This window comes from Narcine bancroftii, chromosome 5 (assembly GCF_036971445.1).
Source record: "Narcine bancroftii isolate sNarBan1 chromosome 5, sNarBan1.hap1, whole genome shotgun sequence".
Taxonomy (NCBI): Eukaryota; Metazoa; Chordata; class Chondrichthyes; order Torpediniformes; family Narcinidae; genus Narcine; species Narcine bancroftii.
This window is the reverse complement of record NC_091473.1, coordinates 111,234,788-111,258,670: the sequence shown is the minus strand read 5'-3', so window position 1 is coordinate 111,258,670 and position 23,883 is coordinate 111,234,788. Positions and strand designations below refer to the sequence as shown.

The following is a 23,883-nucleotide window of genomic DNA, read 5'->3' as shown; positions in this document are numbered from 1 at the left end:
ATAAAATTAAGTTAATTTCGATAGAGAATTTTGAAGATGTTATAAATGAAGAATATGGAGGATTTTATAAGAGTTTGAACTTTTTTCTTTTGTTTTCTTTTTTATATAAGGGGAGGGGAAGGGAATAAAAAGTTTATCTGATTGTTTTTCTAAGGGATGTTTTTGTTCTCTCGATGAATTATAAAGGAAACTTGGTATTAATGGAAATTCTGTATGTATTATTAATTATGATATTATTGAATAACAGATATGTGGTTGATATATGATTTTAATATTTGAACTTAGTTTTAAAGTGGATTTCATTTGTTAAATACATGTATTATGTTTGATTTAAATATATGTTTAAGGGTATTATTTTAGTATTGATATTTTTTTGTTGTTAGTAATTTTTGTTGTTGTTAAGTTTTATCCTTTTTTTGTAAGTGGGGTTTTTTCTATTTTATTTACAATATTGTTAATTAATTCTTCACTCTTTATTTTGGGGGGAGGGTTGGACTAATTTTAAATTAGATGATTAATGTTGTGTTATAATTATTGGGGGGGTTAATTTGTGTAGTTTAATGATGTAGTATTCTAATTTTTATTATCTTATTTTTTATTATTTCTTTAAATGTAATTTTTATTTTATTCATGTCATAAAGTTTAAAAAAAAAGAAATCCTCATTTATCCAAATTTTTTTCGGAGCCCAACTGACTGGGGACCCTGGGCTCCCAGCAGCAGCAGGGTTGTCGGGCTTCCAGGCAGGAGCAGGGCCTGGGAGGTGTCAGTGATCAGTGGCAGCCAGTAATTTTTTGGTGAGAATTAAATTTTATTTTAATGCTTAAAAAGCCTTCCCTTGTTGTGTAAACACTGTTGCAAGTGATTTACTTTTGCTACTGGGCTGTTTTTAAAAAATGACGAATTTTCCAAAAACAAAAAAACAGTTTATCCGATTATAGACACAGTCCTGACCATTTCAGATAATTGGAGTTGTACTGTCCATATATTTTTATGAATGCAACGACTTATACTGTGCACATATTTCCTGTTGGCAGAATATCAATTACCAGCATTTATTTACTTTTAATTACTTTCAGGGACGTGGTGCTACCTTCAATGCAAAGAAAACACCATGTGAGGAAGACTTTGAAAACCTAAAACTGATTAGCAATGGAGCCTATGGGTAAAAGATTTAATTCTTTAACAGAGAGCCATTCCTCCTTTTTATTGTTTCTAAACTAAGTTTTTCCACGGTTGATGAGTATTTTTGAAATTGTCAGAGGACTACAACTTGGGACAGTAAGGCAGTGAAAGCAATGGAGTTAAAGTGAAACAACCAATAAAGATTCTCCTTTGCTCTTCCCAGGTGACTTCAAAAATATGAATGTAAGTAAGAAAAACTAAAGGAGACTAAAACCAGCACTCAAAATTGAATTTATCTTCCATGAAATCATGATAGGGTTTTGTAGCCTCACAGGACGTAGCCCAGCAGTTAGAACTGAAAATTGGTCCATTCCTATTCATGCAATAGCAGATTGAGTATGTCATTATAACATGCTAAATCATAATTTGGATGTAAATCTTCGCAAACTTGTATAAGATATTGACATTCAAGGAAATCACACCTTATATTTTTTTTTGTTATTCTTTATTGCACTATGAACCATATCAACCAATTAATTTACAGATGCATCTCTTTAAATATTCACAGTGACATTTTCTCTTTTTTTCCCCCCTTCCCCCCTTCCCTCATCCCCTCCAAAAACAGTAAATATTGAACTTATAAAATACAATAAAACAATATCTTTATACAAAAGGAATACAAACAAAAAAGATGTAACATCTACTTATTCACATTAAATCTGATCGTGTTTATCTTCTTATCATTTTAGGTGGTGGTGGTCCTAGGCCTGCTCTCTCTGTTATGTTCCATATATGGTTCCCAGGTTTTGTCAAACATCGTAACTTTGTCTTTTAAATTATATGTGATTTTTTTTCCTAATGGGATATACTTAAACTTGGTTATATTTTCCATTAATGCTTATAGTCATGTAGTCCAACGTGGCCATCTTATATCTTTATTTTCACTTCTTTTTCGGCTCTTCACCACCTCCATCCCTTTTTTCCATTACTGTTTTTTAAGTTTTCCTTTTTAATCTCAATATATGGCAATGCACTTAAGACAAGAAATACCCCAACAATCCCCACAAGCAATAACCCTTTAACCCCAAATGAACCTCCCCTCCTTGGAATGCCCCTTGTCCCTTGATGGCAACCACAACTCCCCTTTCCATTCGGTTTGCAAACTTACTCACAAGCGTCAACCGATTTCACAGTGACCATTATTCTCTCCCCCCCCCCCCAGAGAACACTATTTTTCTATACTTATAACAAAGCTCTCTCTTTTTTTTCTTCCTTCCCCTTCTCTTATCCATTTTAAAATCTTTATGTATAAACTATCTTTATATTATTACATATTTTTGTATATTTTCTTGTCAGTCTTCCTTCTTGTCACTCCTCCTCATCTTTTCTACTGTCCTGCCATTGTTCAGCAAATTCTTGGGCTTTCTTTGCGTCCGAGAACAGTCTATTCCGTTCCCCAGGAATAAATACTTTGAGTACTGCTGGATGTCTTGATATAAAATTATAACCTTTCTTCCATAAGATTGTTTTCGCTGCGTTGAATTCCTTCGTCTTCTTTAAAAGCTTATGTCTGGGTAAAAAAATATTTTTTGTCCCTTATATTCCAGAGGCTTATTGTCTTCTCTGACCTTCTTTCTTGCCTGCTCCAGTATGTTTTCTTTCTCTTGTCGTATATTTTAGAAATTTTATCAATATGGATCTCGGTTTTTGAGTGGGAGTTTCAGTACTAGCGCTCGATGCGCCCTTTCGATTTCTATTTCTTCATGTGAATCTGCCATTCCCAGCACCTTCGGGATCCATCCTTTTATAAATTCTTTCATATCTGACCCTTCTTTGCCTTCTTTCAGGCCCACTATTTTTATGTTGTTTCGCCTACTGTAGTTTTCCAATACATCAAATTTTTGTGACAATAAATCTTGTGTCTCTTTAATTTTTTTTTTGCTCTCTTCCAACTTCCCTCTTAAATCATTTATCTCCATTTCTACAGCAGCTTCTCATTCCTCCACATTTTCTACTCTTTTCTCTTTGCATTCTGTCTTCAGCTCTTTTCATTTTTCTTTTAATTGAACTAAATTCTAATGATAGCCATTCTTTTAATGACCTCATTTGTTATTCGAAAAAGGCTTTATCTAAACTTTGTCCTTCAATTTTACCTTCTTCTTTCCTTTGAAATTCTTGGTCTTCTTCCTCCTCTTCTTCTGTGTCTGTATCTATGTCTGTGGCATCTTCTTCTCTTCTCTGTATTTGTGAATCTTTTTTTTTAAACTTTATTTAAAATTTTATGACATGAATAAAATAAAAATTACATTTAAAGAAATAATAAAAAATAAGATAATAAAAATTAGAATACTACATCATTAAACTACGCAAATTATCCCCCCCAATAATTATAACACAACATTAATCGTCTAATTTAAAATTAGTCCAACCCACCCCCCCAAAATAAAGAGTGAAGAATTAATTAACAATGTTGTAAATAAAATAGAAAAAACCCCACTTACAAAAAGAAGGATAAAACTTAACAACAAAAAAAATTACTAACAAGAAAAAGAATATCAATACTAAAATAATACCCTTAAACATACATTTAAATCAAACATAATACATGTATTTAACAAATGAAATCCACTTTAAAACTAAGTTCAAATATTAAAATCATATATCAACCACATATCTGTTATACAAAAAAATCATAATTAATAATACATAAATACAGAATTTCCATTAATACCAAGTTTCCTTTATAATTCATCGAGAGAACAAAAACATCCCTTAGAAAAACAATCAGATAAACTTTTTATTCCCTTCCCCTCTCCTTATATAAAAAAAAGAAAAAAAAAGAAAAAAATGTTCAAACCCTTATAAAATTCTCCATATTCTTCATTTATAACATCTTCAAAATTCTCTATCGAAATTAACTTAATTTTATTAAACTCTTCTCCCTCAATGTATTTGTACTTGATTTTCTTCTTTTTCTTCTTATCACCTTTCCCCTCATCTTCCTCTTCATCTAATTCAACATCCTCAATTTTTGACTTATTATCTTCTGTGACATCATCCTCTTAAAAAAGAAAGAAAAAAGAGAAAAAAAACTCCCCCAAAAAAAGAGAAAAAAAAAGGAGAGAATAAAACCTCCTAATTCCCTCTCAATTACAATCAGAAAACAAAAAAAGTTAAAAAAAATTATTTATTTAAAAAAAAATAATTAAAAAAAAAACCTTCACTTCTTAACCCAAAAATTAAAAAGAAAAAAAAACAGGTCGGAGGTCACGACTACCTCCTCCTGTTTAAACCGCCCAAAGCGGTAACTTCCCCAAAATATTGGGTGTGAGATAACTCACAGGTAGCTGATGACTTCTGGAAACTAGTGCCCACCCAGTTCCCTCTCCCAACTCCCATTTCATTAAACTATCATCATTATTTAAACTATTTAAACTCTTCTCAAAAAAAAAGATAAAAGATTTATTTTTTTAAATCAATGTTACCACTTCGGTCACCATTGCTTCCATTTCTTTTAAAAATCTGGATCCCACCTTACATCTCTACTCTCTTTGGAGACCTTAAAGGACTACATCGTTCCTGAAACTGCATGATTGGTAGAGACTAAGCAAAGTCCATAACCTCTTTAGGATTGTCAAAGAACTTTGGCTGATTTCCATCCTGAAAAATCTTCAGTACCGCAGAATACCTGAATGTTGCCTTATGTCTTTTTTTCCCACAACCGTTCTTTCACAGAATTAAATTCACGTCGTTGAAACATAATTTCTTGACTCAAATCTTGATAGAAGAAAACAGGATTATTCTGAACCATCAAAGGAGATCTATTTTGCTGGGCATTTCTAATAGCCGTACGTAAAATTGTCTCTCTGTCACAATAGTTTAAACAACGGATCAGAACAGGTCTTGGATTCTGTCCTGAAAAAGATTTTCTTCTTAAAACTCTATAAGCACGTTCCAGTATTAAACCTTCAGGGAATTTATCCTGTCCTAACACTCGTGGAATCCATTCAGTAAAAAAATTTCTTGGATCTGGTCCTTCTATGCCTTCTGGCAAACCAACAATTTTCACGTTGTTCCGTCTAGATTGATTCTCCAAATAATCAACCTTTTTTTGCTAAATTTTTATTTTGGATCTGCAATGTTTCAATTATTCTATTTTCATCTTGCAGTTGATCCTGTGCATCGACTAAACCTTGATCACACATTTCAAATCTTTCAATGGTTTCAAGCTTAAAAGCTCCATTAATGACTTCCGCCATCGCATCAATCTTGGAAATAAACGGGTTCACAAAATTAGCTAAGTGACTCAATACAGAATATATCTTATCTTCAAGATCCTTAACAAACATTTCAACAGAAGTAGATTCAGGCATAATGGGGTCTTGCTGTTCCTTAGAGACCACGGGATCTTCTGTCCCTTCCCTTAATTTAGTATCTTTTCTAGCAGTTTGACTTCGTATAAAAATCCCTCTCAAAGTCCCCCCAGCAATGCCAGGAGACTGAAGATCAGGGTTATCTTTAAGCCAAATCTCTTTAATCATCTTCACTGAATCGATGTCTGGAAAAACCGTTGTAATTGAAGATGCATTTTGCAGCGCCACCACTGTAGCAGTCGAATGACAGCTCTTTAACTCTCCAGCTGGTGGCGCACCAGCTGATTCAACTGTCAAAGTCTCAGTAACAGCACTCACAGTGGCCGTTGTGTGAAATACTGGAACCCAGCCAGTTCTTTGTTCTGAAAGCTGCTGAATGCGACCTTCAAAGAGCCTTACCGGTATAAAACGGAGTTTCAATGCCGAATTCTGTACGTCTTCTTCTGGATCCATTCTACGCTGAGTCCTGGCTTCTTGTAAACAAGTAGGCTCAGACAATTTCGGAAAATGTAGTTTTTTAACAGTCTGTTGATGTTTTCTTTTACCCTTTTTTTTGCATATAAACCATTAGGCACTAATCCAGCACCTCTTATTATTTATAAACTTTTAAAAGATCTTTAACGGGCACTTAAAGATAAACAATAAATCAAAGTCAGGAGAGGTCTGGAAGGCACGTCTGTTCCCTATGCCATCTTGCCACGCCCCCCGTATTTGTGAATCTTCATCCTTCTCTGGTGAGCTGCTTCTGTATCCTTGCTGGGCCTCAGCTGCTGTGTCTCCTGCTGTTGGGCCTCCTGCTGCAGGTCGACCCATTGTTGGGCCTCCCGCTGCAGGTCGACCCACTGCTGGGCCCCCTGCTGCAGCCCGACCCACTTGCTGGACCTCCTGTCACAGGTCATACCCCTGTCGGTCGCCCCATTGCCATTCACCCTCTTCCAGCCCTTCATTCTCTTTCTCACCACTCTTCTTCTTTCTTGTTTTCTTCCCCCAGCCGAACGTCCCGATACTGGGCGTCTCTCAGCTGACTGCTCTGCAGCTGACTGCTCCTCAGCTGAGTTCCCCTCCCGTCGGTGTTAATCTTTCCTTTTACTTACGCACTGAGCATGCGCAACTCTTCACGCATGCGCAGTTGCGCACCTCTTCTTGGCTCTGAGAGCCATTTTTGAAGTCCGCCGGTTGGGAGGACACCACTCCTCTGGGGACTCAACAACACTGGAGATCGACCGCTCCTCTCCATGGTGGCTCTCTGCTCTGACGTGCAGGTAAGACCTTCTTTCTTCTCCAGTGATTTTCCTTCTTCCCTTTTCACTGTTATTCTTAATTTTTCTCTTTTGGGTGCCATCTTCTGTCTCTTCTCTGTAACTTTATCTTTCTCTTCCTGTATTTTATGTTTATTGAGCTCTGTTTTTTCACACTTTTTTATTTTCTCTGGAGAGGGCTGATTCCACCCGACCAACCACTACTCCATCACGTGACTCCCCTCCCTTATATTCTTTAAGACCGAAAAATAAAGTTTTATTTGGGTTGGCCAGCATTTAAATTTGGCATTCAGGTACTTCAGAACCTGCAATTGGAAAAGCTTTTCTAAGTTTTAATTTGGGTTCCACAGCAATCAAAAGTCAATTTTTCAACAAGGATGTAAATAAAATGGCCCAAAGATTTCATTGCATGAAAGAAAAATGTGTTTTTGTGCTACACTTAAATCTGGCTGGCTGATGAAATTTGTCTCCAGCAAGTATAGTTGGTGGAAGATCATATACAAGGCTCAGTCACTTGGTAAAGAGGCTGATATTGGGAAACATTGGAAGATGGAATTGATCAAAAATTGCAAAAGATAAAGGATGCTTTGGCATATTTAATGCATCATTTGGGATCAAAATTCTGTAAAATGCTTGACAACGTCTGTAACTTTGGCTCAGATTGTATGTGTTTCAGGATGCACTTCATGACGTTTTCCAGACCAGTTATTGTTTCAGCCAAAGCAGCAGGGCTGATATCGAATGCATGCCATTTCTCTTTCCAATATGCTGCTTATTCAAGATTACTTGTTTTGACAGTCACCACGTGCGCATTTTTTTCATCCATACACTCTTTGGATTTCTGGATTCACCTGATACGAGCTGAATATGCTAACATGATAGCTTCTAACCTTCTAACATTGCCATTTCACTCATATTATTTCTTAACATTTGTTGCTTCTGATAATAGAATGATGTTATTGCTGTACTCCTATCATTGCAGAAATAAGTAATTGGTGCAATGTGTATATTTCTTACAGAGCAGTCCATCTCGTGAGACATAAGGAAACACGGCAGAGGTTTGCAATGAAGAAAATTAACAAGCAGAATCTCATTCTAAGAAATCAAATTCAGCAAGCATTTGTTGAAAGAGACATTTTGACCTTTGCTGAAAATCCATTTGTTGTTAGCATGTTCTGCTCTTTTGAGACAAAGCGGCATCTGTGTATGGTGATTGAATATGTTGAAGGTAATTTCCTTAATTACTGGAATTCATGAAACTTTAAAATTCATTGCTCTTGTTCATGCTACTGGGGAAGATTCTATTGTTAAAATCTAATCATCTTGTGTAATTTGTCTCTTAACTTCAGTAGCATTTTAGAGTTATAACATAGAAACGGTCCCTTTGGCCCATCATTTTCATGCTGTTCATTCCTCATTTTACAGTGAGGGTAATTCATAAATGCCTGAAAGTCATAGTAATTTAACTAATTTCCCTATGTTGCAATGGAGAAGATGACAACTTGCATTGAAGGAAGTGAAAATTCCAAAATTGCCGTCAATTATTCAATTTAAAAAAAATCCATGTTGGGATAAAAATCTTGAATTTTATGTCAGTTTCATCATGCCATTATAACAAGCATTTTTCATTTCACTGCCATTATAACTTCAGAATTTTGGCCTTGAATTTCACTTTAATTGTCAGAGATGAATTGTGGCTTGATTATTCTTGTATGAAGTTACCATGACTTGATTGTTTTTTTTGAGTTTGATGACTTATTCCACTGGTCTCATCTGTGGAGGCATATATTTATTCAGTGTTCTGACTCCTCTACCATCAATAAATCTTTCAAGACTACGCAACACAATCTTAATGATTTGTAACATTTTCAATTTGGCTGGGTGAAGTGGTCCATTGTTACTTTGATCTCTCCTCACTGTTCATGAAATTAAATCATGTTGTTTCTCATCAAACATCCTCTATATTTTCTTTATTCTTGTTTCATTCATCTGAAGACACAAAGTGCCTGCTGTACAATGTTTTACCTTTATTTTGTCAAGTATGTTTTCTATCTCATGACTGATTACATTGAAAACTGTTGACCAATTGAAAAATGTTCAAAATCTTAACAGGATTGACTTGTCTGATTTAAGATAGATTGATAAGTAAGCATATCATTGATCTTTCCAAAATAGATATCGGAAGGAAATTTGCACTGTTATTCCAGGTCATTCACTCCACGATGTGGTTGCAAATGCATATAATTTGGATTTTTGAAGATCTGTTTAAACCTTGGATTTCTCTGTATGACTTTTCTAGATCCATATCTTGATTTTGAGCTGTATTCGCAAGTGAAAGATCCATAGAATTTCCAAATGTTTTTGCCTATGAAACTACAGAGCATTGAAGTTTATCATTAGTTGTCAAACCATTGTTGATCAGCTTGATCAAAAGCTGGCTAATTACTTACAAAGGGACGGGTGGGTTAACAGCAAACCTGTTTTAAAGTTTTGAACGGGTAGTTTTTTCACTATTTGTTGAATTAAGAAACAGTTGATAGATTAATTTCCACAGTATTAGCCAATAACTCTAACTTAAGAGGTCGAGGCTGAAGGGAGGCAATCAGTCACCAGATCAGTCAGATGAGGATTGATCCAATCTTGGTCCCAGCACCACTTGCCTCTGCTATCTCCATACTCCTCGACTTCAAAGTAGTTCAAATGTATATTCAGAGACTGTACCACAGCTACTTTCTGGGTAAAAGGTTTTGAAGAGTTCTGAGAGAAGAAAATTTATTTATCTCTGTGAAAATGAGCAACCTTATTATTCTGAAACTATCCTTAGGGGAAAATAGAAATTTCAACATATTATCTATCAATACCACTCAATATCTTGTGTGTTTCAATAAGATTACCTCTTATTCTTCTAAACCAGTATGTTTAGGGCCTTTACAATAAAAGCCAAAATATATCATTAGCCTTCCTGATTATCTGCTGTACTTGCATGCTAACTCTTTGGATTTCATGTCTCAGGATCTCTAGATCCTTGGTACCACAATATTTTGTCATTTAATTCTAGTTAAATAATAGTCTTTTCATTTCTTCCTTACAAAGTGGATAATATCTCATTTTCCAACCTTATACTGCATCTGCCAACTTTTTGTCCACTTGCTTAACCTATCTACATCTCTTTACGGATTGTGTCCTCCACACATCTTGCAAACCAGTCCTTCCTTTAGATCAGCAGCAAATTTGACTGCATTACTAATTATTGATAGAAATTGGATATAGTTGAACCCCTATTTATTGATCCTAGCATCTTCCCACCAATTATTCTTGCTGGTCTATATTTAAAAAAAGCATTTATTCTGGCTTTTTTTTTTGTTAGCTGCTACCTTATCCATTTCGGCCCACGAGACCATGCCGCCCAATTTTTACTCCATTAACCTAGGAAACTGGGAGGAAACTCGAACCCCAGGGAAAACTCACGCAGACCCGGGGAGAACATACAAGCTCCTCACAGAGTGCGGGATTCGAACCCTGGTCCTCTCCTGATCGCTGGTGCTGAAAAGGCATTGTGTTAACTGCTTCGCCAACTGTGCCAATCTTTTGGAAATTCAAATACACCATATCTACTGCTCCCCTTTTATCCAATCTGTTCATTACACTGGAAAAAGTAACGTATTTGTCAAACAGTTTACCTTTCATACAACTGCACTGACTTTGGTTGATTGTACAGTACTATATGATTTTCTTAAAGTCCTGAAAATATCTCTTTAATAGTGGATTCCAGCCTTTCCCAAGAAGATGTTTTGCTCATGTGTTTGTATGCTTTTCTCTTTTAAGTTCCTCCCTTTCACCTTTTGATTAAATTTTACGGGGATGATTTCTGTGTCTTCTACCATGAAGACTGATCCAAAAATATTCATTATCTACCTTGACTACCCTTTTCCTTTCTGTATATCTGCAGGTGCTCTTGCTGCCTGTTTCCTATTTTTGTTAAATGACTCTTGTACTTTATCTTCTCCTTTAAATTACTTTTAGCCAGATTTTGTTGATTTCATGCTTTTATGAAATATTATGAGGTAAAATTTAATATTTAAATTTCTAGAACTGTTAAGCAGCATGTGTCTCTATAATCATTATCCTTTATATTTTGTACCATAGGTGGGGACTGTGCAACATTATTGAAAAATATTGGTGCTTTGCCTGTTGAAATGGCACGAATGTATTTTGCAGAAACTGTGCTGGCTTTAGAATACTTGCACAATTATGGCATTGTTCATCGAGACCTCAAGCCAGACAAGTATGAATTTTTGAACTCAATGATTTCTACTCACCTAGATATCTAGATTTTGATACCTTGATGAAGGACTCAAGTTGGTTATGTATCTTTATCTTTGCTATATAAAGTACACTGACCTGCTGAGTTTCTCCAGCATTGTGTTTTTATCTAGATCTGTAGAGCTTGAATTTCTTATGTGTGAAGTATATTCCTGATATACAGATTTAATTGTTGTGAATAACAATTGTATGAACTAGAGGACATAAAATTAATTTTTGTATGATCTTAGTTGAGTTGTTGCAGTATACTGTACATCCATCCACAAGACTGGAGACCACCACTGAATTCTTATTGAAAGTTATATTAATTGATGAGCAGAATTTGCCATATAATGAATTCTGCTTAATGAGTATTATTCTGAACATAAAAATGACCGGTGATCTTGTGTTTTAGCCATAGTTAGTTCAAAATTCTCATCTCTGACTTGCGGGCTCCCACTCCAGAAATGACAGTTCAGAAAAGTACCTGGGAAAAATTGCAATATTAGAGGATGTGGTCTTTTTAATGAGACATTAATCAGCCATTGTCTTTCCCTTCAAGTGTGACCTGAGGAATTATCCTCATGTTATCACCAACGTGATTTCCCTTCCACAACTGGCATGCCAAAAGCAAAATATCAGGTTGTTATCTCATGCAAATTATTTACTTGACCTTTCATGGAATAATGCAGTACCATGTTTATGCATTAATCTTGAAGTCCCTTTGCTATATTCTCAAAGCTGTCATTTGCTGGAGGAATTAATTTTGTTTTGTAAAACAAGGAAATTAGGTATGAATGAGTTGATCATATTTTTCTCATGTAGCTGTATACATTAAAATACTGCACTAATATTTTCTAAAATTCAAAATAATTTACTTCAATTCCAAGGAAAAGATGTTTTACTTGTTTTTTATTTATTCATTCAAAAATTAATACAGGGAATCCATAAATGGCAATTTCTATTTCACATCATGCACTTCAACATGTTTTCAGACTGTATTGGAAAAGTATCCTGATAATGGATTTTCTACTGTTTCTCCTCCTTTCCCATCTATTCCATGAAGTGTCACCCTTGCTGTCTCCTCATTCTCAGCCCTTCAAAAATTGATACTCTTGGCTTGTACCTTATTCTGTCCAAAATTAGCACATTGCAATAAAAGAGTATTTTCAATGAGTTATGGATGTTCAGAAAAATGCACTTCAGCATAATCATTCCATTGAGTAGCTGTTAAATCCTTCCCAAAATCTTCAGTGTTTGCCTCTTGGGAACCATGTATAATCTTTAAAGATACTTCAACCAAATGAATGAGCTTCTCCTTTGTTACTTTGGATATTTTATCTGCCATTCTTTAACTCAGCAACTTAAGTTATATTTTTGTTTGACATGAATGAAATTTGTTAATATTAATCCATGCTGTTTCTTTTCTCTCTAGCATAAAGCAGTAGATAATGAAAGCAATTCTTTCCATGCAATTAATTTTAAAGTGAATTCATTGATTATATGATGCACTCATATTTGTCTGTATTTGAGGTTAATTGACCCAGTATTTAACAAGGCACTCAAAAGCACATTTGTGAAAAAGAGGAATTTTCATTCACCTTAGGTTATCCGCGTCACTATTAAGATGGTTTACTAAAATCAATCTGCTGGAAAAACTCAGCTGGTTGCAAAGCAGTTTCTGAACCATTAGATTAGTGTGTTGAATCCATTTCTCTGAATCTTGGTATTATTAAGGTGCACACTTCTAAAAGATGGAACATTGGAAATCTTGAAATAATGGCACTTTGGCATAATTTTATACACTAACAGTAGGCTTACCAAATTTATTAAAGCAAACTTTATGGAAGGTTTGATTTTGAAAATATTTTGGCGTCATATAATACATCACAAAACCTGACATATTGAAATACCTGCTATGACTGACTGAGTTTTTTTTTGCAGTCTTCTCATCACTTCAATGGGTCACATAAAGCTGACAGATTTTGGACTTTCAAAGATTGGTCTGATGAGCCTCACTACTAATTTATATGAAGGTCACATTGAAAAAGATGCAAGAGAGTTTCTTGACAAGCAGGTGATCAATTCAATTCATTCTTGTTACTTTAAAAACTGCTTGACACTTTATGTGGAAGTACAGATGGTGTTAATGTTATTCATTTGTAATTAAATCGAAAAGTTCACAATTTACATCTTATATATCAGAAAGTAGTGGGTAGTTGAGAATGTTTAAATGTAAAAATTTGTGAGATAAGGGTGTCACTGAGATGATCCTTATTGTTCTCAAGAAGGTACTGTACTTCTGGTAAAGGTACTTCAATAATGCTGTTGAATAGGGAGTTCCAAGATGTGGATCCAATCATGATGAAGGAATGGCAGTATATTGATATCAGCATTTGGCTTCTTCAGGTGCATTCTCCACCATGAATGCGCTTGCAGAAGCAGAAACAGCCCTTTGAATTGCCGTTCAGGTGGCAGCGCTAAAAGTGCAGCACTGGCCACCTGAAGGGACAGCTGCACCGGATGCGCCTCTGAGAGCACTCTGGCTTCTGTCCTTTCGGGCTGTCAGGTTTGGGAAGGCTGGCTGTCAGAGCTGGGACAGCCGGCGCGGGGTATCAGTGCGGGGACGTCCCCATTCCGCTGCCCAGCTCTCCCAGCAGCCCGACATGAGTCCCTGCATTGTGGAGCGGCCGGCGCGGGCGGGCGGGCGGTCAGTGTGGGGACGTCCCATACTGCTGCCCTGCTCTACCAACACCCCGACATGTACTGGCACCTGCTCCCCCAACAGCCTGACATGAGTCCCCACACCAGCCCCCCAGCAACCCGACATGAACCCCCACACCTGCTTCTCCAACAGCCCGACACGAGTTCCCACACTGGTCCCCCAGCAGCCCGACATGAGTCCCCACACCCGCTCCCCCAACACCCCGCCACGAGTTCCCACACCCGCCCCCCCCCCCAACAGCCCAACACGAGTCCCCACAACATAGGGTTGCCAGCGCGGGATGTCCCCGCACCAACACCCTGCGCCGGCCGCCCCACAGCGCGGCGACCCACGTCGGGCCGCTGGGAGAGCTGGGCAGCAGTATGGGACGTCCCCACACTGACCACCCGCGCCAGCCACTCCACAGTGCGGGAACTCGCGTTGGGCTGCTGGGAGAGTGGGCATGGGGACCCACGCCAGGCCATTGGGAGAGCGGGGTAGCGGTATCAGTGTGGGGACAATCTAACCCAGCCCTGCCCTGATGTCCCGCGCAGGGGGGGTGGGGGGCCAGGGGCTGCTGAGAGGGGAGCTGTCAGGTGCTCGCCAGCTGACTGTCATCCTCTTAGCACCCACTTTCAGACGGCTGCATTCATGTGCAGGAGGTGACCTCAGTGCTCCGGTGATTATCCCTCCCGGATGAGGGTTACAAAGTTTGCCTCGCAGGCGCCTCCTGCACTTTCAAGTGGCCTTCCAAGATGCGGCTTGACAATCGGGGATTTTGGCCACCTGGAAGTGCCTATTGATTGTGCCTTGGAGGTGAATTTATAGTTTGTCTTAGTCATGTGCTTGATGGTTTTATTATTTTTGATTGTTAAGACTGTGGACTTGAGATGTGCTCTTGATACTAGATTGCTGAGAATCTGCAATGATATGCTGTGGGCGGAGGGAATGAACACAAATAAAAATCATTTCATCCTTCACACAATGTCCTTTAAAGCTAGTCCACATTTTGCTTCTGTCTGGTCATTTGCTAATTTGATCAATCCACAGAACAGGATATCTCCTAAGTACTGGCACAAGGATACTCTAACTCCTGTGGTCTTAGTATGTGATTTTTTTTCCTTGTTTTATTTTCATGTTATTAATGTGAATGAGTTCATGGATTTTTAAAAAAAAATTGATGTTTGAGAACTACACTCCTTCCCAGTGAATGCCTAAATCAAAGTGAAGATGAATGACCTTTCAATGTGTTGAAAACTGTAAAGCAAAATCAGCTTGCTGCAATTCAATTCCATTTTGTAAAATATGATATAAAGCTGTTCAATAATTTGACACAAATTCACTGCCATAGTTGGGAAGCACAAAACTGTGCACTATTTGCCAGCATCTCAGCACTGTTAATCTCCACGTCGTTTATGATTTTTTTTAAAAAAAAGGCCTTAAAATTCACCTTCAAAAAGCTGTGTCAGTATTTTTTTTCAAGTTACCTGCATCAATTGTTAGCTTTGGCTATATTGGTCCAGATTCTGGCTCTAAGTCACCACAGCAACAATTACCAAATGATATTGTGTTTTCTGAAAATTAACAGCAAGTTCATTTATCCTTTAGTCTATGGTGTGGTTTGATTACACACAAGAATAATTGAAATTAAGAATATGAAATTTCCATTTGCTATATATTTAGCTTTAAAGAGGCAGAATATGCTGGATTCTGATGTCAAACTAGAACTTAAATGCTTGTGAGAGCAGCGGATGGAGCAAATTAATTTTTTAATATATATTAGTACTAAAGATGAGCAGGAAGGTTCCCATTTATTTGAGATTGTCTTTATCATAATGCGTTCATAACCCTGTCTATAAGCAGACTTTGAATAAGCCCTCACTGTTTAATTCTCAATTAACCCATGTCAAATGTTGAAAAAGCATGATGAACGTTTATCTATTGAAAGCCACAAACTCAATTTATTTTATCATATTAATTACTAAACTGATCAAAAAATTGCTGGTGTAGAAATGGTGAAGGCTTAAAAATGTGGAAAAGTTCATTGCTTCACAATCTCCCTTTCTCAATTGATCAAGGTTTGTGGAACGCCAGAATACATCGCTCCTGAAGTGATACTGCGGCAGGGCTATGGGAAACCTGTAGATTGGTGGGCTATGGGTATAATCCTGTATGAATTTCTTGTGGGATGTGTACCATTTTTTGGAGATACTCCAGAAGAACTATTTGGGCAAGTAATTAGCGGTAAGTTGTACTTTTGATCTACCTTTATTCCCCCACTGGTACAAGATGATGTTTGCATTGTTTAACTGTATTTATCTCATTAAATGATATCCTGCACTATAGTTTCATATGATACTATATCCTATACTTTGGTGTGTTATAAGATTTTCCCCTGCACTTTTATTTTTATTCTGGCACTCTCTGCTGTACTTTGTATAAGTTAACTTGCCTTGTACATCCAGAGAGCTTTTGAGGGAAGCACCAAATAAATAAATGCTCAACAGGTCAGGCAGCACCAGAGGAGAGAGAAACACTGGTTACATTTCATCTCAAAGACATTCAATCAGAAGTAGAAAATTAGAGAATAAGTGGATTTTAAGTTGCAAAGAATGGATGGATTTGAAAAAAAAGTGAATGTTTGTGATTGGGTGGAGACCCAGATTGTGCAGGTTACATAATGCTTTCAGTGCATTATAAATGAAGACATTAGAGAGAGAAAACTAAAACAGAAAAATGCTGAAATTGTGCAATTCCTGGAAATCTGATATAAAAGAGAATGCCAATAAATTAGACAGTACCTTTGGAGAGAGAAAAATCAAGTTGTTATTGGAGGTAGATAACCTTGCATCAAAACTGCTCAATTCTGACGCAAGCATGAAAGGCTGTTTATTTTTGAGATTGCTGAATTCAGTATTCACTCCTTGTGTCTGCAAAAACAATGATGTTTTTGAGTTCTGGTTGAGTACAGCAAGCAGCATTCAATGAAAGGAAGAGATGAGGGGGGAAGCCAGAGTAGGAAAGAAAACTAGGCAAAGCTTGGGTCTCTGTGAGTTCCTGAAGGCCACTCTCTATATTTCTTTTAGGACTATATATCTAGTCTCTTCTGTAATTAGAATGGATGGTGCACAGCCATATACCATTGATGAAGTCAACTGATATAGATCAGTGACGAAAGAGAGAAAATAAAGCAAACGGACCTAATACCAACAAGTTTCTGCACGCATCTTGCTATTCCAGATGAAGGGTTGCCCAGAATTTCTACTATATATTCTATGAATGTTGTTTGATCTGCTGAGTTCCTCAAGCATTTTATGTGTTTCTCTAATTTTCCAGCATTTTTTTTAAAGCATTTGAAGTTCCTTATGTTTACCACAAATGGAGAATATCAGATGTGCCAAGCAAATCTGGCAAAGTCTACAGAGAGAGAAAATATGACTTAATATGACAGATGAATATCCTTGAAGCAGAATTGGCAAGTTCTGATACAAACAGAAAACAGGTTACTGTACCATTCTACTCCTACTCTGAACTGTCTGCCTATGGCTTCAACAAGGCCCAATGTAAAATTGAGGAACGGAGCCAAATTCGACACTTTACAGGTCTGATCAAAGGACGTCCACCCAAAACATGAACTGTTTCTCTTTCTGCAGATGCTGTCTGATCTGCTGAGTTTGCAAACCTGTTTACTAAATGATTTTAAGGACCAGAACTTTAGTTGTGAGATTGTTCTCCTTCATGCAGAGGTTTTTGCAAAGGGAATCTGATAGAATTACTTGTAATCATGAAGTCCATGAGCAGAGAAGTTAATTAAAAGTGGTGTCAATTACTGTAGGGGGGGGGGGGGTCAAGAATCAGGTGATACAGAATGAAGGTCATTGGCTAAATGACACAAGGAAAAATATTGTTGTATAACAAATGATTAGTGTCTGGAACATGCTACCAAGAGAGCTGAATATTGCAGTGATAATAAATAACATTTCAGGAGAAAGAGGCTTATTGGTCTTTGGAAAATAAAATAATAAACATCCACATCTAAAATTAAGCAACCTTAGAAAGACCTTCAATTCATGTTTATGATGATTAATACTTTTATAACATTCTCGGGACGGTACAGTAAATTTTCCTTGTTTCTATCAATGCCCACCGCATAAGCTAAAGTAGATTCATTTGAAATATTTAAAAGGGATCTGGATGGGTATCTAAAGGAAAAGAATTGTAGGGCTATTGGAATGGGCAGGGAAATGATGGTGCATAGATCATTACATATATTATGCATCCATCAACTAGATTAATGACGCATAGAGGCAGGGTGGAATCGCTGGACTGAATAGCAGTATGCAGTGTTCCATGAACCTTTTGAATTTAAGAACCAACAAAAGAACACAGATGAAATTAGGGAGATTTTTATATAGAAACTTGGAGAACTTGGAATACTTACCCAAAAAAAGTGGTAGAAACAAATTAGATGTACCCACTTAAATGGAAACAAATCCATGTGTATAAAAAAACTTAATGTACTGAGAAAAGATAAAATAAAATGTAAATATTTTACTGGAGTAAAATAACAAGGGAATTGTGGTTTGATTAGTTTCAATTTTGATGTCACTTTTAAATAAGTTGTTACAGTTTGAAGTTACTAGTTTCATATGAAACCTTGCATTGTTAATGCTTTCCTATTAATGCTCAGATCAAATAGCTTGGCCTGATGGAGATGATGCATTGCCACCAGATGCTGAGGACCTCATCTCAAAACTATTAATGCAAAATCCATTGGAGCGGCTAGGTACAGGTAAAGATTCACATTAACTTTTGAAATATTATCAATATTAAGGATACTTATACAATTAATTTTCTGAACTAGAATCTAAAATTCTTGAATATGAACAGAGTGTCATAGCCTTTGGTAAAATTAAAGCTGCAAAAATTCTTTCTCTTTAAAGCATTTCAGTTGTTCTATGCCCTCTACACCCTCCTAGTCTTCATGTGATATTGTCTATTTTTTCTGTACTTTCTAATTTTGTTGTTGACATCATCAATATTGCAATTTGTTTCTTGTTTACTGAAGAATTATTAAAGTAAAAAATGTAATATGTATGCAAATATATCTGCTTATCACAGAAAATGACCACTATATTTTTACATTAAAATGAGGATTGCATTCACAAGTTCAGGGGCAGCCTGTAAGGTGATAAAATGCACAACATGAGATCATGGTAAGTGGACTTGAAACTCACAAATCTATATTTTCTTCTCCACAGGTAGTGCGTATGAAGTTAAGCAGCATCGGTTCTTCTCAGATTTGGATTGGAATAGTCTACTTCGTCAGAAGGCTGAATTTATTCCTCAGCTTGAGTCGGAAGACGATACCAGTTACTTTGATAGTAAGTAGAGCTTAGAAACTTGGATCTTTGGTTAAAGATAAAATTTTAACTGAAGTACTTTATGGTCATTTTTTTTTAATATTATGCATATTGGGAGATCTGAGTATTGCAGTAATAATAAATAGCATTTAAGGAAAAATAAAGTAATAAAAGTTAGAATAATATTTCCATACTACATTTTAACAGTTACCCAATAATTTTGTGGAATCAGTCTGGTTTTTTTTGGGATAACCAGTTAAACAAAGTTGCTGAAATGAGAAGGGACAGTTTTGACACCCACAGCTGAAATTAAACCTTAAAAAGACCTTCCATTCATGTATATACTTTTAAAACATCCTCAGGACTGAGTACTGTAAATTTTCCAATCATTTCGCTTGCTGCCTTCAATACCCACTACATAAACTGAACATCAAAGATTTTTTAAAGAATTGGAATTTAATCCTCAGTTGTGTTTAAGATTTGTACGGTGTGCAATGTGGAAAATAATGCATGGATACAATTTAAGATGCTGAACCTCTGTATCAAGTGCCGTCAACCACAGTTGTTCCTAATCCTTATAAGAACAATTGACAACTAACAAACTGCTCCTTCATAGAACACTGTTCAAGAACTCTGTTGCTCTGACTTTGGTCAGTTATGCAACCATCCATCTCCTCGTCAATGCTATCCTTTCAGCTGTCAAGCTTTTGGACATCTCCTTCATATCTATCTACCTCCCTCTCCTTCTCCGAGAGCATCCATAAAATGTATCTCATTGACCTAGGTTAGACGTTCCATCAAACATTCTGTTTTGTTTTTAAGTCAAAATTTATTAAAAATGTAAATCTTTTCAAAATTGATGCAATAAAATGCTCAGTGCTGCTGTAGTTTAGTGCTGCAGTGTTATGAGTAATATTGTTCCATGAACATGCAACCCAGATTAATTCACTGTCACTGTGAAGAGAGATGTTCTTCATATTCCTTTGAATTTGAAATTTGCTGCTAAAATAGTCCTTTCAAATCTTCATGCTCATAAAGGTCAGGTAGGGAAAAAGAAAAACCTGAAGTTTAAGATAGATTGCCAGATATTAGTTGACATTGTATCAAAATGTTCTATTGTGTATCTACAATGTTCTAGTCGTCTGATAACTATATTTTAGTGTTGATAAAAATATTATGCTGACTCCAGGTGTAAAGAAAAAAAACACAAACAGATGTTTAATTTTCCATAGTTGTTGGTTTCAGCTCTTTTGGCAAGTCTTGTTGTATATGTATTATTTGGTCCATTATGTTCAAGGAATAGTTTTATCTGATCAATATCTTCTTTGTTATCACCGCAAAGTTTCTAATTGAAAAGATATGTGCAATTCATTAACAATCAATTAGTCCTCAGTTTTGATCCTCTGACATTTGTCATAGCTCGATCTGACAGGTACCACCATCTTGATTCTGATGAAGAAGATGACACTAATGACGATGACCATGTAGAAATTAAACAATTCTCATCGTGTTCACCAAGGTTCAGCAAGGTAACTACAGTATCTATATCGGAATGTAAATTTTATTCAGGGTTTGCAGTAGTTCAAATTCATAAATCAATATCTTTAAATCACATTAAATTTTCAATTTAGACATAGCCCCACTGGCCCATGCTTTCCAAATGCACCAATTAATTACAAATCCCGTATGCTTTGGAGGGTGGAAGGAAACTGGAGCACCTAGAGGAAACCTATGCAGATCGAGGGAGAACATACAAACTCCTTACAGAGAGCACGGGATTCAAACCCGGATTACTGGTTCTGTATCAGTATTGCTCCATATTAACTGTGCCATCATGGAAGAATATGGTGAGAACCTAGTCGTAATTAATCAGTTTTTCCTATTCCTAAAAAATTATTTTGGTTCACCTAATTAATTAAAAAAAAAATTTAATTTAGACATCCAGCACACTGCAACAAGCCAATTTAGCCTTATGTCCACCCTGCCCAATTTACACCCCATTAACCGACACACCCGGTACATTTTAATGGGTGGGAGGAAACCAGAGCCCCATGCAGACAGGAGGAGAATGTGCAAACTCCTTACAGGCAGTGGAGGTTTCGAACCCAGGTCCAGTCCCGATCGCTGGCACTGTAAAGATGTTGCGCTAACCGCTACGCCAACCCTGCTGCCCTTAAGGAGTTTAAGAAGTTGGTATGTTCTCACACTGTCTGCGTGGGTTTCCTCCAGGTATTCCAGTTTCCTCCCACCCACCAAAATTACAAAAAATATGCTCTTCACAATCTAAGAAAGTAAAGATTACAACTTGGTATTTGGGGAGAAAAAGGCAACAAATTCAGTAGACATCATAATTTCTTTAATCAAGAATATCAAAAGCAGATTTATTGAATGTACATTTGATAATTAGTGTGCGAATATTTACTGTGCACAACAATGGCTTTGCTATTTAAAGTGTTCCTTTGTACGTGAATCACTTTGAGGTACATTTGGTGCAAAGAAAACGGTGTTAAAAAAGGTAAAAAAGCTTCTCTTATGAACTCGGGTACAAAATTGACAGGAAAAACTTAGCAATTATTAGCACTATGGAACGGCCAAATATGCATGGGGCTCTGGTTTCCTCCCACCCATTAAAATGTATCGGGTGTGTAGGTTAATGGGGTGTAAATTGGGCAGGATGGACATAAGGCTAAATTGGCTTGTTATTTAGTGCAAAAAATAAAAAAAATGTGAAATGTTCATGGTGTAGCTCAGTGACCATTTTATGTTAAAAGTTGGAGATGATCCTCCAAAACAGTTTTGCATACAATGTAAGCTCTGTGGCCTGGAAGTTCAAATTGTGTGGTGTTTGTCTTTATGCCCCTGACTATAACAGTGAATCGTATAATTAATTGCAGTAAATGCATCATCGGCATTCCAAACACACACAGAATGTGAAAGTGAAGGTCAGTACTTAAAATGACAATTGTTATGACAGTGAATATGAAACTTGTCTTTGAACTTGTTATTTATTAGGATCACAAGCAAGGTCTTAATGAAAAATAGCAAACACTTCTAACGTGGAGCTAAAATGTAAAAAAAAATGTTCCTATCCTCTTAGCCCCTGTTTCTAGCATATACTTTATTGCAGTGGTTCTCAACCTTTTTCTTTCCACTCACATACCACTTTAAGTATTCCCTATGCCATAGGTGCTCTGTGATTAGTAAGGGATTGCTTAAGATGGTATGTGGGTGGAAAGAAACAGTTTGAAAACCACTGTTTTAATCGTACCTAATTGACGAGTTACGTGCACGGTTTCATAACTCTAAAGGAAATTGGCCAATGACAATTTTTCTCAAGCAAAATATTTCAGTAGCAATGGGGTCTAGAACAGAGATTCTCAAACTTTCCTTCCCACTCACGTACCACCTTAAGCAATCCCTCACTAATCACAGAGCACCGATGGCATAGGGAATACTTAAAGTGGTATGTGAGTAGAAGAAAAAAGGCTGAGAACCACTGGTTTATTGTGTGGTCAGTGGCTTGCATCTTTCTGGTAATTGCTGTAAATTTTAATTTTTAAAAGGAAGAAGTCAAGAATTTTCCCACATTGATCTTGCTGAAGTCCCCAGACTTTACATCGAGCATTAACTGCTCAGAATGTGCTACAAATTAAAGATGCATTTTACTTCAATAGCAATTTTCGGGTCAGAGGCAGTATGCTTTAATTAATTTGTATATCATGTTTTCTGATTATTTTAGTGACTTTGAAGTGTTTTTGTGCCTTTTACTTCATTTTTGATCATTTACAAATATTTTGTTGTTGGGCAGCACAGTTAACAAACACATCACTATTACAGGGCAACCGACCCGGGTTCAAATCTGACACTCTCTGTAAAGAGTTTGTACATTCCCATGTATCTGCATGGGTTTCCTCCCACCCTAAAAAATGTATCGGGGTTGTAAGTTAATTGGGGTATTTGGACACAATGAGTTTGTGGGCTGGAAAGGCCTGCTACTATGCTGCATGTCTACATTTAAAATGTTTAAATTTAAAGCATTTAAATAATTAAAAATCACCCTGAACCTTGATAGCCTATTATGCTTAGTGGAAGAGAGGATTGAGGAGCAGTGTTTTTTATTAATTTATTTTTTATTTTTCACACTATGAACCATACTGACCAAAATACACACAAACGTTTCCCTCTTGAATATACACAGTGTCATTTTCTCCCCTTCCCCCCTTCCCTTCCCTCCCTCCTTCACCCCCCCTCCCCACCCACTCAACGTTCAATATATATGATACATTAAACCCATTAAACAATGTCATCACACAATGAAAATAAACAAGAAATTTGTGTCATCTACTTTGACATACTGGGTCAGTTCATTTCGTCGTCTTCTCCTTCTGTCATTTTAGGGTTGTCATAGTCTTTGGGCATTTTGGAAGTGGGGGTTTTTGTGCATCTTTTGAGGATTTGTCACTGTTCAGCCTTGCTCTTAGAGCCCAAGAATATTCATGCCAACATTATCAGTGCAGATGTGTGGGCATTGTGGAAAGCAGGCCTAAGTCAGGAAGATGTGAGCCTTAATATTTAACTTGTATAATTATCATCCAGTTCTCAATATGGGGAAATTTGGTCCTCTACATGTATTCAGGGATAAAGTATTATCAATTTGCAATTTCAACTTTTAGCTCAAGGAACCTACTTTTCCAAAAGCTTTATTCTTAATTTCTGCAGCATTTAATTTTAAAGTGTGGACCATTGTTGGTCAGAGGTG

At 36.6% G+C, this 23,883-nt stretch overlaps 1 protein-coding gene across 5 annotated transcripts in view; it reads left to right on the top strand.

Annotated features, from left to right (window-relative positions):
- The window catches only part of mast2 (microtubule associated serine/threonine kinase 2), a 416,446-nt gene that overhangs the window by 363,956 nt on the left and 28,607 nt on the right, over positions 1-23,883 (top strand). For all 5 annotated transcript variants that reach the window (XM_069938760.1, XM_069938759.1, XM_069938762.1 and 2 more), the window contains 8 exons: positions 1,078-1,163; positions 7,775-7,983; positions 10,902-11,040; positions 13,002-13,134; positions 15,840-16,005; positions 18,452-18,553; positions 19,023-19,145; positions 20,544-20,653. In XM_069938760.1, coding sequence (XP_069794861.1) covers positions 1,078-1,163; positions 7,775-7,983; positions 10,902-11,040; positions 13,002-13,134; positions 15,840-16,005; positions 18,452-18,553; positions 19,023-19,145; positions 20,544-20,653 — 1,068 coding nt within the window. The remainder of the gene's footprint in view (positions 1-1,077; positions 1,164-7,774; positions 7,984-10,901; positions 11,041-13,001; positions 13,135-15,839; positions 16,006-18,451; positions 18,554-19,022; positions 19,146-20,543; positions 20,654-23,883) is intronic.